At 50.5% G+C, this 17,771-nt stretch overlaps 2 protein-coding genes across 2 annotated transcripts in view; one reads left to right on the forward strand and one right to left on the reverse strand.

The window, feature by feature from the left end:
• Positions 1-787: 787 nt before the first annotated feature.
• rinl (Ras and Rab interactor-like) lies at positions 788-12,525 on the forward strand (the record flags this gene model as incomplete). The annotated part of the gene is made up of 12 exons (XM_084442945.1): positions 788-828; positions 1,110-1,218; positions 2,516-2,624; positions 2,971-3,043; positions 3,656-3,699; positions 3,858-3,940; positions 7,468-7,678; positions 7,861-8,526; positions 9,008-9,325; positions 9,816-9,947; positions 10,271-10,809; positions 12,472-12,525. The coding sequence occupies 12 exons, from the start codon at positions 788-790 to the stop codon at positions 12,523-12,525; spliced, it is 2,379 nt and encodes a 792-aa protein (XP_084299071.1).
• A 4,267-nt stretch (positions 12,526-16,792) lies between these two features.
• meis3 (myeloid ecotropic viral integration site 3) overlaps positions 16,793-17,771 on the reverse strand; it is a gene marked incomplete at both ends in the record, with an annotated part of 1,187 nt that continues 208 nt past the window's right edge. Inside the window, 3 exons of the mRNA XM_084442948.1 lie at positions 16,793-16,983; positions 17,392-17,478; positions 17,670-17,728. Coding sequence (XP_084299074.1) covers positions 16,793-16,983; positions 17,392-17,478; positions 17,670-17,728 — 337 coding nt within the window. The remainder of the gene's footprint in view (positions 16,984-17,391; positions 17,479-17,669; positions 17,729-17,771) is intronic.

Below are 17,771 nucleotides of genomic sequence, written 5' to 3' on the forward strand. Positions count from 1 at the left end.
GTACCTGAACACACACACACACACACACACACACAAGCTCAACAGCAGGTTCCCTACTGTATGACACGGGAAAGGACAGGAACCTCTTTGACAGTGAGAGGCTGAACAAGGCGGTCTGCGAGGGTGGAGATTTCATTTCAAACCTTTATTAGAGAGGAAATGATGACGAGGAGAGGAAGAGGATGGAGTGAGTGAGTGAGAGAGAGAGAAAACTGGACACACCAGCTACTGTGGCAGTACACCACACACGGTAAGTGATCTGAAGTCAGATCCCATTTATAATGGTCTGAAGTCAGATCCCATTTATAATGATCTGAAGTCAGATCCCATTTCTAATGCAATTTGCATTTTATTCTGCTTGCTTGGGGTTTTTGACTGCAGCTTCAAATGCTGCTTCACAGTGGTCATGTCCACTTCCCTTTTATGGAGCCTGTTTGAAATCGAAATTGAAATGTCACTCTCCTACTGTTTTGAACCCTCGTCAACGTTCACAGGAACGACAAATTATATTCTAACATAGTTACAATACTATTTGAATGCGTTTTTAGTCTTTTCTCTCAGTAGTCGGAGAGGATGAGGATGTTTTTGGTCTTTTCTCTCAGTAGTCGGAGAGGATGAGGATGTTTTTGGTCTTTTCTCTCAGTAGTCGGAGAGGATGAGGATGTTTTTGGTCTTTTCTCTCAGTAGTCGGAGAGGATGAGGATGTTTTTGGTCTTTTCTCTCAGTAGTCGGAGAGGATGAGGATGTATTTGGTCTTTTCTCTCAGTAGTCGGAGAGGATGAGGGGCATGGGGGATCAGGAGGAGGGCGAGGAGAGGAAGGAGAACAGGTGAGGCGTTTCCCGTAGCCCCGCCGGTTGATGCACGTGTGTGTTCTGCGCTCTAGCCCAGCCACACATGAACGTCCTGTAACGACTGTCTACCCCAGCAGGTGGACAGGTGGGACGACCAACGGAGACACCAGTGGGGGGGCAGGAGGAGGAGGAGGGGGAGGGGGAGGGAACGGAAGAGGAGGAGGTGGAAAAGAACAAGAAAGAGGGGATGAAAGAGAAGGAGGGGGAGGAGGCGGAGGTGCAAGGGAAGGAGGAGGCGGCGGAGCACCCAAGAGGAGGCCTCTGTCCCTGTTGGAGCGTCTGAGACTAAGTCAGGACGCCTGGTCCCCTGGTGCACCCTGGGATAGGGAGGGGGTCCACGCCGCTCTATGGGGTCGCCCAGCAGGGGTGAGTGAGCCTACATTTACCCTGTCTGTGCATGTGTGTATGCATGTGTGTGTCTGTATGTCTGTCTTTCACACACCTACAGTACACAGGCATTGCTGGTCAGGTAGCTTGACACTGAAGTTCACTATTGCAGGTTAAAATCTAGACTTGTACGAATGGAGTCGACCTGTAATTGTCAAGACATAGAATCATCTGATCTTTCTGAAGTGTATTTCTCGTAGTTACTTTGTACAGGTAGTAACATCAGATAAACCAAGACCGCTTATGTTACACATAAATGTAGAGGGAGGGTATTGTGTTTGTGTGTGTGTTTGTCAGAGAGAGAGAGAGAGAGAGAGAGAGAGAGAGAGGCAAAAGTCAGTCAGAGAGAGAGAGAAAAATTCAAGACGAACAGCGAGAGTGAGGGGCAGATACAGATGGACCAGACCAGATTAGGCTGTGGTCCTCGATGTTGATGAAGAAAGTGTCTCTCTCTCTCTCTCTTAGAGAGGGAGAGAGAGATACATTAATTGTATACTTGATTTGTTTTATCATGTTCTTATGGAATTGTATTCTTGATGCTTTGGCAATATTGTTCACCTGACATCCATGCCAATAAAGCATATGGAATTGAATTCCCATGCCGAGCCTCAGATGGAGACGCCAGTGACACAGCTGACTGGGGACCCACACGGGTCGAAACGTTGTCACCTTTTACCCAATAAATAGCCCTGTGGAGTATCTGTGTGCGGACCTCACCCTTACTTTAACAGCTGACGGGGAACTAAGAGTGCATCAGAGCTGCTGTCGCCTGCGTCAGAAACTAAGAGAAGGCGCCAGGACTGTAGGCAAGACACTATGATTTGCTGAACTAATGATATCGAGCGGTTAGAGGTTAGTGGAGGGTTTTTAACGGGTTCAGATGAGCCATTTTAACATATCTGCGTTGGAGCTGCAGGGCGTAACGTGCACCCTGACTGGGAGTGAACTCTCCTTCTCTCTCCCTCATCTCTGAGACACATCTATTTCTGAGCATGCTTCACTTCCAAACCACTTCCTGTGTGTGTTTGTGTGTGCGTGTGTGTATGTGCGTGTGTGTATGTGTGTGTGCGTGTGTGTATACGGTATATGCAACTTGTTTTTGTGTGTTTCTTGTGTGTTCTTTAGTGGTGTGATGACACGTCTCTTTCTGACTAAAGTTGGTGTCGATATGTGTCAGAGAAGTGAGAATACCAGTAAAAGCTCTCTAGACCAGTCTCCCGAAAATGGTCTCACCCACCTCTCCTCTCTCTCTCTCTCTCTGTCGTTCTCTCTTCAGAGCTTCCTGGTTCTGAGAGACTCCTCCTCCTGTCCAGTCCTGCTGTGTGTGTCTTCAGGAGGAGAGAACACTTCAGCTACAGACTACCCCATCAAGCACTCTGGGACAGGTAGGCTCCACACACACACACGCACACACGCACGCACACACACACAAACTTGGACAGACATGCCATGAATTGAATGTGATTGTGACTCGAGTGTGCAAGATGTATAAATTAAATGACCTGCTATTTTGTGTGGATCAGCTCATTTGCACTTACAACTTTAAAGACGGGACACACTATTTGTCAATTCTTCACATCCCAGTAGTGTAAACTTCCTGAGAAACAAGTTCTGAATATTTTCTGCTTCCTCTACCTCTGTTCCCCTCTCTCTCTCTCTCTCTCTCTCTCTCTCTCTCTCTCTCTCTCTCTCTCTCTCTCATGGGCACACTCTCTCGTTTCACTCTGTCAGTCTATAAGCTGTCTCAGTCCTGTCTAGGTTTCGTTGACCTCTCCCAGCTGGTGGCCTTCTACTCTCTGAGCAGGTCAGTGACGGCCTCTTTACTCGTTTACACCCGAAGGCGCGTTGCTACCGACGCCACGACACGCTCTTCTCTCGACCAAGTTACTCACACGAAAACAAGTCGCACGGTTGTCTGTACATTCAGTTGCTTGGCACGGTGGATACACACGTTGTCCTGTAAATACTACATTACATTAGTCATGACGCTTTTATCCAGAACAACCAACAATAATTGTATTTAACGTAGGAAAAGCCAAAGTACCACTACTTGCCAGAACTCACAAGTGCATCTTCTCTCTAAAACAAGTGACTAAGAGTATGATTACTACTACTACTTCACTGCGACACGCCTTCGACACAAAACCTTCTTTACTACAGTATATTACACACTCTATACTGTACTATACTACACCTGGTAACACCAGCAGCAGCTCACTGTTTACATTAAGGGTAGTAATTCATGGGATTCTGATTCATGTACAGTATTACAGTGTATGCTCCATCATAATTATCAACCCGTTTCTTTCTCTGTGTCTCTCTCTCTCTCTCTCTCTCTCTCTCTCTCTCTCTCTCTCTCTCTCTCTCTCAGGGATGTGTTGTCCATCTGTCTGTCGATTCCTCTGTGGTTCTACAGTCTGACAGAGCAGACAGAGTCTCATCTATCTCAGCTGGGACCCAGTGAGTCTCTCTCTCTCTCTCTCTCTCTCTCTGTTCTTCCACCACTCCCTCGCTATTACTTGCTACTTCCTTATTCCTTTACATGATCTACAGAACCTCCACCTGATCCGCTGCTGTATTTCTCTCCTACTAACGCGTGATGACTCCATTTCCTGTAGAGGCCTGGCTGTGCCCGACCCCTGACCTCCCGACCGCTCACATGACCCAGAGAGACCCGGGGATGGTCATGTGCTCCATACAGGTAAACATGGAGGAGCTAGACACCCTCTTTAGGGGCAGGTGCACTTGATTTATCAATTTAAAAGTGCAAAGTTTAGCCCGGAAAACCAAATCAAAAGCACCACCAAGTATTTTGGAATTTCTTATGTGCTCAAGTCTACCGTCACAACATGCATGCAGTGTGGCTGACTGAGTCTGCAGCATCTCTGCTAATGGTGGCCTAGTTCAGCCATTCTCAACCAGTGGTCCACGGCCCACTGGAGGTCCGCAGAGCGCCATCTAGTGGGCCGAAGAGGCAGTGCTGCCAAATGGTTAAAAAAGAATGAAATAGTTTTGTAATTTACAAAGCTAATTATTTTTATGTCTAAATTTACTCATGACCAGTTCCATTTGAATATCACCGCGCCAATAACATCCGAATGTTTTTAGCTAACGTAGCCCGCTAGCGAACATTCCCTAAGATGCAAAACTATACCCCGCACTTGGATGCAAAAAGTAACGGACCACCAGTTTTTTTGCGTGGCTGTAAGCCAGCGCACCTAGGATAGCGTTTGTCCGGTTATCACTCCCTCCCTCTGTTGAATGTTGACCTGCATTTCTCTGTTGGCACCACAAGAGGCAGTAGTTAGGCTAAGACCGAAGTCTTGATCTTGGCGTCGGACAGTGTTGCCACTAGGGTGGCAGATCACATGGGGTCCCTCAGTGGAAATGTACACCTCAACCTGAGGAACCTTGGTGTGACTTGATCGGTCTATGTATCTAGACAAACATGTTAAGTCTTTCACTCACACCTGCTTTTTCCATCTGAGGAACTTCGGTCCATTGTTGCTCATGGTGAGCTGGAACTGTCTGTCCATGCTTTTACATCCTCCAGGTTGGACTATTGTAACTCTTTGTTCACCTGCCTAAACAAAGCATCTGTGGACCAGTTGCAACTGGTCCAGAATGCTGCGGCCAGGCTGCTCACCAGGGCCAAGAAATCGTGCCACATCACCCCCATCCTGGCCTCCCTGCACTGGCTCCCTGTGCACCTCAGGATCCACTTCAAGGTCCTGGTGTTCACTTACAGAGCCCTCCATGGACAAGCCCCTGCCTACATCTGCGACCTCATCCACCCCTACTCCTCCAGCCGGCCCCTGAGGTCGTCCGACCAGGGGCTCCTGGTGGTGCCTCGGACCAGGCTAGAGACTAAGGGTGACCGAGCTAGGCTCTGGAATGCCCTACCCCAGGACCTGAGAGCCTCAACATCTGAGAACTCTTTTAAAAAACTCTTGAAGACCCACCTGTTCAGACAGGCTTTTGGCGATCTGTAGCCCAACTATTGACCCCCCCCCCATGTTGTCATGATTTCTGCCTATGTGAACTGTATGTTTATTTTAATTATCCACTGTAAAGCACTCTGTGCACTCGTGCTGAGAAAAGCGCTCTATAAATAAAGTTTTACTTTACTTACTTACTTACTAGTCCCAGCACACCAAAATAAAGAAGGACATCAAAATCTATTTGAAAGTCTCCACTGCTCAAGTAGAGTAGCGGTGAAAGCATTGGACTCCCACCTGGGAGATCGGGGTTCAAGACCCGATGGGGGTGATTTTATGGGACTATACCCCAAAACCTCCACATGTTCATCCTTTCACTCCGACCTTTACCCCTTGCCTTATAGGTCAGATCCTGTCCCAACCCCAACCCTTATTCTAACCCCAACCTACACTAGGGACTCCCACCCAGGAGATCAGGGTTCAAGACCCGGTGGGGATGACTTTATGGGACTTTACTCCAAACCTCCACACGTTCATCCTTTCACTCCAACCTTTTTATCCCTTACCTTAATTCCACAAGTAGAGTAGTGGTCAGAGCATTGGACTCCCATGCGGGACATTCTCAGACATTACCGTCTATGCTGTGCGAAACTCCTCTAGTCTATATGTAGCTGAACAAATGCTGTTGTTTACGTTTTGGAACTGATGTGTCCAGGCGACAAGACCCATCTTAATTTATCAGACATTATTTCATGTCATTTCCATTCACAGCTATTTCAGTGGCATGACTAGTAAGTAAGTAAGTAAGTAAGCTTTATTTATATAGCGCTCTTCACAGCACGGATGCACAGTGTTTACAGTAATAAATTAAAATCAAGGCAATACAACATGAGACAAAATTAAAACGACACAGAACAGAAAAAACAACATTGCGAGCAGCAAGGCGTTATAGATGGCCGAAGGCCTGTCTGAACATGTGTCTTAAGAGGTTTTTTGAACATGAGTTCAGTGGATGGCTCTCTCAGGGCCTGGGGAAGAGCGTTCCAGAGTCTTGGCGCCACCGCCTCAAATGCTCTGTCACCCTGGGTTTTTAGTCTGGTCCGGGGCACCGCCAGGAGACGCTGGTCGGATGACCTCAGAGACCGACTCAGATAGTGGGGGTGCAAAAGTTCTGAGATGTCGGCCGGGGTCTGTCCGTGAAGAGCTCTGTGGGTGAACACCAGGACTTTGAACTAGCTTCCGTCCTACCAGTCCTGAACAGAGACAAGCCAGCCACGCACATAAGCCAGGCTTGACCTGGCCTGGTTTTTCTCATGTGTTTAGGAAGGTGGTCCTCAGAATATTTTTAACAATCAAAAGCGCCCCTAAGGGTGCATGTCCACCGGCAAACTGTATTTTAGAGCTGGCGATGTTTTCTCGTTTTTTACAATGGGTATTGAGCTCTAAGGCGCGAGACCTGTGTTCAAAGTGCTTTTTAGTGCTATAGGCTCTGTTTTTTTTCAGTTGAAAAAAGTTGAACTTTTTGGGCCAGAGCGCAGGCTGTAAAGGCTGTAGCTACTGATGATGACAACGGTCGGTTTTTGGCAAAACCGCAGAGACAGCGAACTTTAGCACTAGCTAACTAACATTATCTAGATATCGTAACTTGGCTAGTATCTGCAGTCTGCAAAAACACAACACTCGTTTCTAACGTAGGTTTATACAACGGTTAGTTCTGGTTCTTGATTCTGATTGGCTGGAAGCCGTGTTAAAATACTTTGTAACACACACCTGGGACTGCATATCATTCCATTTTCAGTATTAATGCGCCTCCCATTTGATCCAATGCATTGTAGTTGTTGTTGTTGCTTGGCAACCCATTTGTTAGGGGAACTATTTTGCTCGGCGGAATGATGCTTCGTTTTGAATAAATGTTAATATTTTACATTGCTGTGTGTTTATTTTACACTAATAGCTGTAGTAACCGTTGTAAAAAACAATAAACTTGAGGCCGTGTGTTATAGTGATTTTATAACAGCTATGGGGGTTTTAGGCACTCGGCTTCGCGTCGTGCCTAACAACGCCCCCTAGCTGTTATAAAATCATTATAACACACGGCCTCTCGTGGTTTATTGCTTAAGTAAAACATGGGTAGCCTAGCCAGCTCTAAACTCCAGCTCTAGTGCGCTCTAAGGAGCTGTAAGCTGTTCAGCTACATCCAGCTCTCCGCTGGACACACAAAGGTTGAGAACCCCGGGTCTTGTTAACGTTTCCTCCATCTCCTCTTTCTCTCTGTCCGGCCCAATTTCAGGTGACGTCAGCCACTGGAGCACTATTTGTCATCAACCCCCTCTACCTCCACGAGCACGGAGACGACTGGCTGACTGACAAGCCAATCAGCCTCCAGCATACAGCCCGCCCAGCCAATCAGAGACGCGAGAGGCGCCTGAGCACCAGTCTACTCACCGGGAGAGAGATCTCACGGGACCAGGAGAGCTGCAGCGCTAGTCCTGCTAGCCCAGGTGTGTATTTGTGTGTGTGTGTGTGTGTGTGCTTGTGTGTGTGTGTGCGTGCGTGCGTGTGTGCGTGTGTGTGTGTGTGCGTGCGTGCGTGTGTGTCTGTTGGGGTACCTACCGTGTACACCCAATCAATGTTCAACGGATCAAAGTACAAACTCCACAATTTCACGCCCCATCCCATTCAGGCCCCGTGGAGAACCAGTCTTTCGACCCTGCCCTGCCTTCCCAGCCCCCCCAGGCCCCCTCCAGCCCTGAGGGGGAAGTGATCCTCCGAAGGCCCAGTGAGGACTCTGTCTCCCGGAGGAGGCTCGGCAGCCAGGGCGCCTTCAGCCTCCGGGCCCCCAGCCTGGACGCCAGCGCGCGGCCCCTCAGCGGCCCCATCATCCAGTCTCCACACAGGGTCTCCTGGATCGAGGGAGGCATCTGGCTGCCCACCCAGCTCCTGCCTCCCTCCATAGAGCTGGACTCCCTGTCTATCAGCAGCGTGGAGGAGGAGCAAGACGGCGGCCTGAGCCCCGCCCACTACCACCCGTCCGCACACCGGTTGGCCGACAAGGTGAAGCACCGCCTCTCGGCCGTGAGCCAGGCCCTCGGCGGGCTGGTCTGTCAGCAGAAGAGGCTGAGCAATCGGGTGCAGGAGCTGAGCGACCGGAGGGGCGGGGCCTTCTCGGAGGCCCTGAGGATTTTCGTCGAGCAGGCCCAGAGGGGGATGATCCTGCCCGGGGTCACGGGGGTGGAGCTTCTCCAGGAAGTCCGCGCGTCGCTGACGGCGCTGAGGGAGACGCTGCTGGACTGTCCCGAGGTCAGCTCCCTCCTGGACAGCATGACGGACACCCCGGACATGGAGATTGGTGAGTCACGCCTTTCGACCCTCCCTCTCTCACATTCTCTCCATTGTCCCTTTTAACTAAGGGGGGGGGCCCGGCCCTCCACGTGTATTTATAAATGGACTGCACTTATATAGCGCTTTTATCCAAACAGCTTTACAATAAAGGCCTCTCATTCACCCATTCACACACACGCTCACACACCAATGGCAGCAGCTGCCATGCAAGGTGCTAGCCTGCTCATCGAGAACAATTTGGGGTTCAGCGTCTCGCCTAAGGACACGTCGACATGTCGTCAGGAGGAGCCGGGATTCGAACCTACGATCGTCGGACGACCCGCTCTACCTCCTGAGCTAAACAGCTGCCCCGGGACTGGAATGGGATTGGAATAATCGTGGACTAATCCCAATCTCTCTACCTCTCCTCCTTTCTCTCTCTCTGTGGCCCTTCTATCCTCCTCCATCTTCCTCTCATCCCTCTCTCCCCTTCCCCCCTTCCCCCCCAGACTCCATGGTGGAGATCTCCCTCCACAAGGTGGCGCTCAAGCCCGTCAGCGCCCACCTCTACTCCTGCCTCCAGACCTCCCGATGCCAGGACGGCAGCCTGGAGCGTCTCCGCAACAACCAGCGCGTGCTGGAGGGCCGGTCGGTGGAGGGGCTGGATGGGTCGGCCGGGGTGGGGGTCCCGGACCCCGCAGCCCTAGAGAGGGTGCAGCAGAGGTGGGCAGCCATGCACCAGGCCTACTCGCCCAGTAAGAAGGTCCGCGTCCTCCTCAAGGTCTGCAAGACCGTCTACCACGGCATGAGCTCCAACGCCGGCCCGGGTAGGTCGCACGTCCGGCGCCGTGGACGGAGGGAATGGGGACTCTCTATCTCTCTCTCCTCCCCCCGTCTTTCTCTCTCTCTCTCCCTCTCTCTCTCCCTCCCTCTCTCTCTCTATCTCTCTCTATCTCTATCTCCCCCTCTATCTCTCTTTCTCTCTCCCTCTCTCTCTCTCTCCCTCCCTCTCTCTCTATCTCTCTCCCTCTCTCTATCTCTATCTCCCCCTCTATCTCTATCTCCCCCTCTATCTCTCTCTCTTTCTCTCTCCCTCTCCCTCTCTCTCTCTCTCCCCCTCTATCTCTCTCCCTCTCCCTCTCTCTCTCTCCCCCTCTCTCTCTATCTCTCTCTCTTCCCTGTCATTGTGACTCTATGGCTCCCCCTAGTGTCAAATCCATCTTGTCAAGCTGACCTGGTCTCTCTCCGGGCGTTGTGGTGCGTGAGGCTGTCTCTCGTCTCACGATAAGCCGCCTCCTCTTCCTGTCCTCTGTCCAGGGAAGGTGTACGGGGCGGACGACTTCCTGCCGTGTCTGACCTGGGTGGTCCTGAGGAGCAACCTGGTCACGCTGCAGCTGGACACCGACTACATGATGGAGCTGCTGGACCCCACTCAGCTACAGGGGGAGGGTGAGGAACACACACACACACACACACACGCGCACATACACAAACACATGCATGCATGCACACATGCACACCCACACACACACACATGCATGCACGCACACACACGAGCACACACACACACACACACACACACACACACACACACACACATTCCCATATGATAACGACTCCTCTCTCCCTCCCTCCCTCCCTCCTCCCTCCCTCTCTCTCTCCCTCCCTCCCTCCCTCCCTCCCTCCCTCCCTCCCTCCCTCCCTCCCTCCCTCCCTCCCTCCCTCCCTCCCTCTCTCCCTCCCTCCCTCCCTCCCTCCCTCTCTCTCTCCAGGAGGATACTACCTGACGACGCTCTACGCGTCTCTCTTCTACATCAGCAGCTTCTGCCCGCGGAAGCCTGTTCGCCAGGTCAGCGCCGAGGCCCAGAAGTCCCTCAGCCAATGGCATCGCAGACGTACCCTGCACTGCAACCAATCCCGGCGCAGCAGGAGCCGGAGGACTATTCGCAGAGGGGGACACATGGAGAGGAGCAGGGGGAGGTCTAAGACGGGAGAGAAAGGAGCCGAGGAGGAGAGGGGAGGAGACACCGTCGACTCCTCACAGGTGGCGCCCGCTGTGGGTGAAGGGGAGTCAGTGCAGGTCGTGGTGGGACACCGAGTGGAGGAGGACCAATCAGCATCCAGAGCTTTGTCCCCCCAGGGCACGCCTAAGGGTGGGAGAGGCGAGCTATTGGTCGAGGAGGACAGACAGCCTGTGGAGAGACAGAAGGACTTTGGGGATGGGGTGGAAGTCAGCTCACAGAGGGCCATGGAGGCGGGGGCGGACAATGTCCAAACTAGTACGGGGGCTTCCGAGGTGGAGTGGGGGCAGGTCAGTCCACGTGAGGGTCACTATGAGGCAATGTCAAGTAAACCGGCAGGCGCACACACTCACACACACATGGGAACACACAACCGCACGCTCACACAGAGACAGACACACACACGCTCACCAAGACAGGTGAAAAGAGTGTCGCGGTTCGTCGAGTGATACCTGAGGAAGAGTGGGGAAGATGGCCTGGAACGCTGACCTCAGGTCAGATCATAGTTATCCCCGTTAACAGTGAAGAGCTTATTCTAGATCAGCACACAGGGACTTCTGAAACTGATGGAAAAGACGGGTTTATGGTTCCTAATGCCCAGAGGGAACTTTTACAAAACAGAGAGTTACAGTCTGAGTTACAGTATGTCAAACTGGGACAAAACTTTGTTTTAACGAGCCAAGACCAAGAGACACAGGGAGGCAGCTTTGAGTTTTTATGTTCCCAGCCTCTGGAACACCTAGAGAACCTCAGAATGGCTGAAACTGGGGAAATCTTAATAAATACATTTTAATATTGCTTTTAGCAGATAGTTTTATTTTGTATTGTATTTAAATCTTTTGGATTTTAATTCTGTATTTCTTTAATAATAATAATAATAATAAACTTTATTTGTTTAGCATTAATAAACTTTATTTGAGAGCTTTAAATGTTGTATTGTCTGTTTAATTATGTGCTGTTTTTAAATCATCTGTTGAGATGTAAAGCACTGTGGGTTGCGTTAACTTGTATGAACAAACATACTATAGACTTGACCTGTTTTCTCTTCTGACCAGTAGATGGCAGCAGTGTCTCTCCTGAAAGCGGTCAGGCATGATGACTGCTTCTCTAAGGGCCAGTTTTATCCAAGTATTGAACACACATAAATAGATAGATAGATAGATAGATAGATAGATAGATAGATAGATAGATAGATAGATAGATAGATAGATAGATAGATAGATAGATAGATAGATAGAAATAAAGAAACAGAATATAACAGGATAAGTTAACTAAGATAACACATTTATTTTTTTATGTTTATAAAAATGACATCACCCTTCAGAATCAGAATGAGATTTATCATCAAGGACTAGACAGGACAGTGTTAATGACATGCAGAGACAGGACAGTGTTAATGACATGTAGGGACAGGACAGTGTTAATGACATGTAGAGACAGGACAGTGTTAATGACATGTAGAGACAGGACAGTGTTAATGACATGCAGAGACAGGACAGTGTTAATGACATGTAGGGACAGGACAGTGTTAATGACATGTAGAGACAGGACAGTGTTAATGACATGTAGAGACAGGACAGTGTTAATGACATGCAGAGACAGGACAGTGTTAAGGACATGCAGAGACAGGACAGTGTTAAAGACATGCAGAGACAGGACAGTGTTAATGACATGCAGAGACAGGACAGTGTTAATGACATGCAGAGACAGGACAGTGTTGATGACATGCAGAGACAGGACAGTGTTAATGACATGTAGAGACAGGACAGTGTTAATGACATGCAGAGACAGGACAGTGTTAATGACATGCAGAGACAGGACAGTGTTAAGGTAACACAGGGAGCAAAGGGCAAATACAAAATAATGTTCAGTGTGTGTGTATACAGTGCATGTGCAATGTGTTAATGTGTGTGCAGTGTTTTCTATGTGTGCCTTGTGTTATGTATGTGCAGTGGGATCCTATGTACAAAGCAATTGACGGAAACGAGCAAGTGAGGATGGATTAAAGTTTATTCAAATGAACTCTGTTATTGTGTGCTTCCAGAAAATTGTGGTATGTACATATGACAGTGAAGGACTGGCTATGTTGTGTATGTTAACATAGCTGTGAGTGTTTTGTTCATGATAAACATATACATATGAAAGAGAGAGAGGGGAGGGGGGGGGTTCTCAATCTAAGCCATACTATACTAACTCATAGAACACGGACATATGTCTCTCACACGCACACACACACACACAACACACCTACCTACACACAGGGTTGGGGGGCACTCTATAATATATGCATATACATACATACACATGCAAATACTTATAGAGTGTACCTCATATGCAAATGGACACTTTCACACATACCCTCACACAACAGCCATACATAAGGAACCACCTCATTCTGAATTCTAAATGACCGACCCAATCAAATTTGCCTAATGAGACATCTGGCATTCTGCCTGCATCTCGCTCCTCAACAAGAGCCACGGCGACGACTAGCGAGCGAGCTAACATCTGGTCTTCTCCTTCACCAGCCTGCTTTCTGCTCTGGGCAGGAGAGAGAGACTGAGGGAGGAAGACACAGTCAGAGAAATATTATAATCCATATTATGTTAAAGCCCAAGCTAAGTATTACTTCAATTCATAGTATTAATGCTATATTATATTATATGCTAGACAACAGTTGAAGTAATTAGTTAAATGCTAATGAGATAGAAGATGGCTACAGCAGCATCTAGAATCACTGATAAAACTGATAACAATGCTAATTTCCATGACAACTATGTGTGAAAATTCCATGTCGGCCATCTTTGGTGTCCAGGCCGAACTGCTGTGGCTGTGGGCAGACCCTTCTAGGATTTATCATTATGAGAACATTGGTATGGACAAACAGTACTACACCACACACACGCACACACACACACGCACACACAGACACACACACACAAACACGCACACACACACACACACACACAGACGCATACACCTACCCTCACATCTACCCTCACACACACACAAATGCACACATGCATGCACGCAAGCACACAAACACCCTCACATACACACACATGCACGCACGCACACGCACACACACACACACACTTTTACATGTGTTATATTATGCATACAGGGGGCCGTGTTATTCACTTGGTCTGGCCATGAATTAGATATACAGTATGGCATTGGTGGCTGTGTGTGTGTGTGTGTGTGTGTGTGTGTGTGTGTGTGTGTGTGTGTGTGTGTGTGTGTGAGAGAGAGAGGGAGAGAGGGGGCTAGGCAGATGGTAGTGGCCCAAGGCAGTGGAGGCAGGCGCTGCAGCTTAACATAGTCCTGAGAGAGGGGGAGAGACTCACTGTTTACTGTGACTCACACACACACACACACACACACACGCACACACACACACACACGTATGCAGATTCACACAGATACTCACAAGCACATCTCACACACATAAGATTTCCGTAAACACAAACACAACACAAGTGTCACAGGCTTTCGTAATCACACATACAGAGTAAGTCCTTCTGGTCACAACTGGGCCGAGCGTAGATAGATAGACAGGCTCTACACACACTGCTCTGTTCTCCTGTTGGGTTCCGTACGCGTGTCTGGACCCACACACATCCACCGCCCCGCCCCGAGCCTCAGAACCGGTCTGTACCAGAACCTATCTATGAGGAGCTCCATGTTGTCCCTGCTCTGCTCTGTCACAGACTGATAGTGTGTGTCTGTCCGTTTATCTGCTAGTCTCCCCCTTATCTCTCCCTAGCTAGAGGTTTCTCCCCCTCGGAGCTTACTCTCATTCTCTCTACCCTCCCTCCCTCTCTTTCTCTATCTACCCTCCCTCCCTCCCTCTCTTTCTGTCTACCCTCCCTTCATCTCTTTCTCCGTCTACCCTCCCTACCTCTCTTTCACTATTTACCCTCCCTCCCTCTCTTTCTGTCTACCCTCCCTCCCTCTCTTTCTCTATCTACCCTCCCTCCCTCTTTCTCTATCTACCCTCCCTCCCTCTCTTTCTGTCTACCCTCCCTCCCTCGTTCTCTATCTACCCTCCCTCCCTCTCTTTCTCTATCTACCCTCCCTCCCTCTCTTTCTGTCTACCCTCCCTCCCTCGTTCTCTATCTACCCTCCCTCCCTCTCTTTCTCCATCTACCCTCCCTCGCTCTCTTTCTCTATCTACCCTCCCTCCCTCTCTTTCTCTGTCTACCCTCCCTCCCTCGTTCTCTATCTACCCTCCCTCCCTCTCTTTCTCCATCTACCCTCCCTCGCTCTCTTTCTCTATCTACCCTCCCTCCCTCTCTTTCTCTCTCCCTCACCCTCCATGCGCCTCCCACACTTTCACTTCACCTCTTTCGCATCCTCCCCCTCTCCATGCTACAAGCCCAGCTCTCTCTCTCCCTTGTCTACACTCTGACAGGTGTGTAATTGAATGATTAATGATCACCAGCCCCCGCCCCCCCCCCCCCACCCCTCCCACACACACACATACCCTGCTCATTCTCTTCGTTCTCTGTATGTGTGTCTGTTGCTTGGCGGACATTACTAGACTGCGGATTGTGAGTGTGTGTGTGTGTGTGTGTGTGCGGACAGGAAGACAAATGAAAAGTGGAACGAAGCAAGGGGTCAGACCCCGAGGTTCAGAAAGGCTGGCCATTTCCTATTGACCCCAGGATGAACTCTGGCCCCTGACCCCTGCTGGAGGCGGCTCTCTGGGAGGGACGAGGGCGCTGTGTGTGTGTGTGGGGGGGGGGTTTAGTCCCAGGCCAGCGGAGGTTGAATGGTGTGTGTGTGTGTGTGTGTGTGTGTGGTGTGAATAGTGTGTGTGTTGACATGTTACAGAGACTGATCACTGCAGCCCAGGTCTGGACCATGCAGATGGCGGCAGGAATGTGGAAGGAACGTATGAAAGAAGACAGGAGAGAACGAGGGGGAGGTTCTACTACGGACCACGGAAGAGAGAGAACACATGGAGACACAAGCAGAACGTCCGGTCCGACGCGTGAACAGATCACCGACAGGCGTTTACAAAACAGAGGTTTTTAATATTAGAATCATTATCATACGGTATTATCATCGTAGCTATCATCATTATCCTCATCATCGTTCAGAAATAAAGTCTGTTGTCGAAGCCAGCCTGGCAGGGCTGAGGAGGTATAGTGTGTCTGTGTGTGTGTGTGTGTGTGTGTGTGCGTGTGTGTAGTCCTTTGGCTTTCCTCCTCAAACCCTATGGCAGACAAAATACACTAAGAAATGCTTAGAGGTTCAACAGGCAAACTCGAGAGTGAGCGTGTGTGAATGTCTGTGTGTGTGTGTGTGTGTGTGTGTGTGTGTGTGTGTGTGTGTGTGTGTGTGTGTGTGTGTGTGTGTGTGACCCAACTGACGGGAAACTCCACACTCTTAAGGAGGTAAGTGATGTTAAAGTATTTAACAGAGAGAGAGGATGCGTTGTCATTCAGTCTACTGGTCATGCAGAGTGATATCTCGGAAGATGTGTAATATTATTCACAAGCTTGTGTATGACGCTCTGGCACACGTATAAATACAAAAATTAAATAAGGTTGTGAGAGTGTATGAGCGCTTGTCCATGAGCGTGTGTTTGTAATACGCGTGTGTGTGTGTTTGTGTCTGCTTGCATGCGCGTGTGTGTGACAGCCGTCAGCTGGAGAGGGGCGGAACGTTGTCACGGGCGTCCCATCCAATCACTTCCTCGGGCTGTGTGATGTCATAAGGCGAGCGGAGTTGGTTTGGAAGGGGCGTGGTCTTTGAGAGCGAGGCGGGGCCCAGGTGGGGGTCCGCGGTCCGTCCGTCCGTCCGTCCCTGTCCGTGCGTCTGTCCCTGTCCGTCCGTCCGTCCCTGTCCGTGCGTCTGTATGGTCAGCCGGAGGAGGAGGTGGGGCGTGGCCAGTGTGGGGTAAGGCCTGCGTTTCTCCGTTTCTCCTACAGGGGGCGATACTTCGTCCTGTTCAGGACCCTGGCTCCGCTCATGGCATCGAAGGAGGGGGGTGCGTGGGGGTGGGGCGTGTTCGCACTGAGGCTGGTATGGCTCGAACCCAGAACTCAGTGTGTGTGTGTGTGTGTGTGTGTGTGTGTGTGTGACAGCAAAGAGTGCAAGCAGCCACATTGAGGTCAGTGTCATACAGGGGAATGTAAACGTTAGGAAGACTGTGTTTGTGTGTGCCCCATACACATACTCCACACACACACACGCACGCACGCACACCACACACACACACTCACACACACACTCCACACACACACGCACGCTCCCCTCATGTGGCTAGTGGGCGTGTATGTCCAGGCCCTGGCTGAGGAGTGGTTCTGCGGGGTGTGGGTGTGGCGGGGGGTGGAGCAGCATGGCGGGGTGCGGCCCCGGGTACGGGTGCAGGGAGGGGCCCGGGTGGGGGTAGCCCGGCTGGGGCAGGAGAGCCCCGGGGTAGTCCCCCGGGAGAGACGACATGCCCTGGAGACCTGAGAGAGAGAGAGAGAGAGGGGGGGGGGGGGGGTGGGGGGGGGGAGAGAGAGAGAGAGAGAGAGGGAGAGAGAGAGAAAGAGGGAGAGATAGAGAGAAAGAGGGAGAGAAAGAGGGAGAGAGGGAGAGAGAGAGACAGAGGGAGAGAGAGAGAGAAAGAGGGAGAGAGGGAGAGAGAGAGAGAAAGAGAGAGAGTGGGAGGGGGTGACGGCGAAGTAGATGGAGCCCAAGAAAGAGAGCGCGAGAAAGGGGAGAGAAAGGGAGAAAGAGAGACAGAAAGAGAGAGAGAGAAAGAGAGAGAATGAGAGAGAGGGTTAAGGGCAGCCCTGGCGTACAGTGTGTATCTCACAGAGCTGTTGTGACGGGGCCATATCATGTGACAGGAAGTAGGGAGGGTGTCACTGTACCTGCTGCCCGGAGGCCCAGGTGGGGCTGACCGTCCAGACCGTAGCCCCCCAGGGCTGCCCCCTCCGGGCTGTACGGACCCCCCTGACCTGGGGACACACACACACACACACACCGTGGGTCAGTCACGTGATCCTGGCATGCAAGAAGACACGCACACGCACGCACGCGCACGCACACACACACGCAAACACGCACACTCTCTCACACACACACACACACACGCACAGAGTATACACACACACTCACACTTTCTCTCTTTTAAGAGTAGAAACCGTACCTGAGCGATTTGACTGGTCAATCATGGGCTGGACTATTCTCCTTCTGGCATTGATGAACCTAAGAAGAGACAGAGAGACAGAGAGAGAGAGAGAGAGAGACA

Source organism: Borostomias antarcticus, assembly GCF_949987555.1.
Source record: "Borostomias antarcticus genome assembly, chromosome: 9".
Taxonomy (NCBI): Eukaryota; Metazoa; Chordata; class Actinopteri; order Stomiiformes; family Stomiidae; genus Borostomias; species Borostomias antarcticus.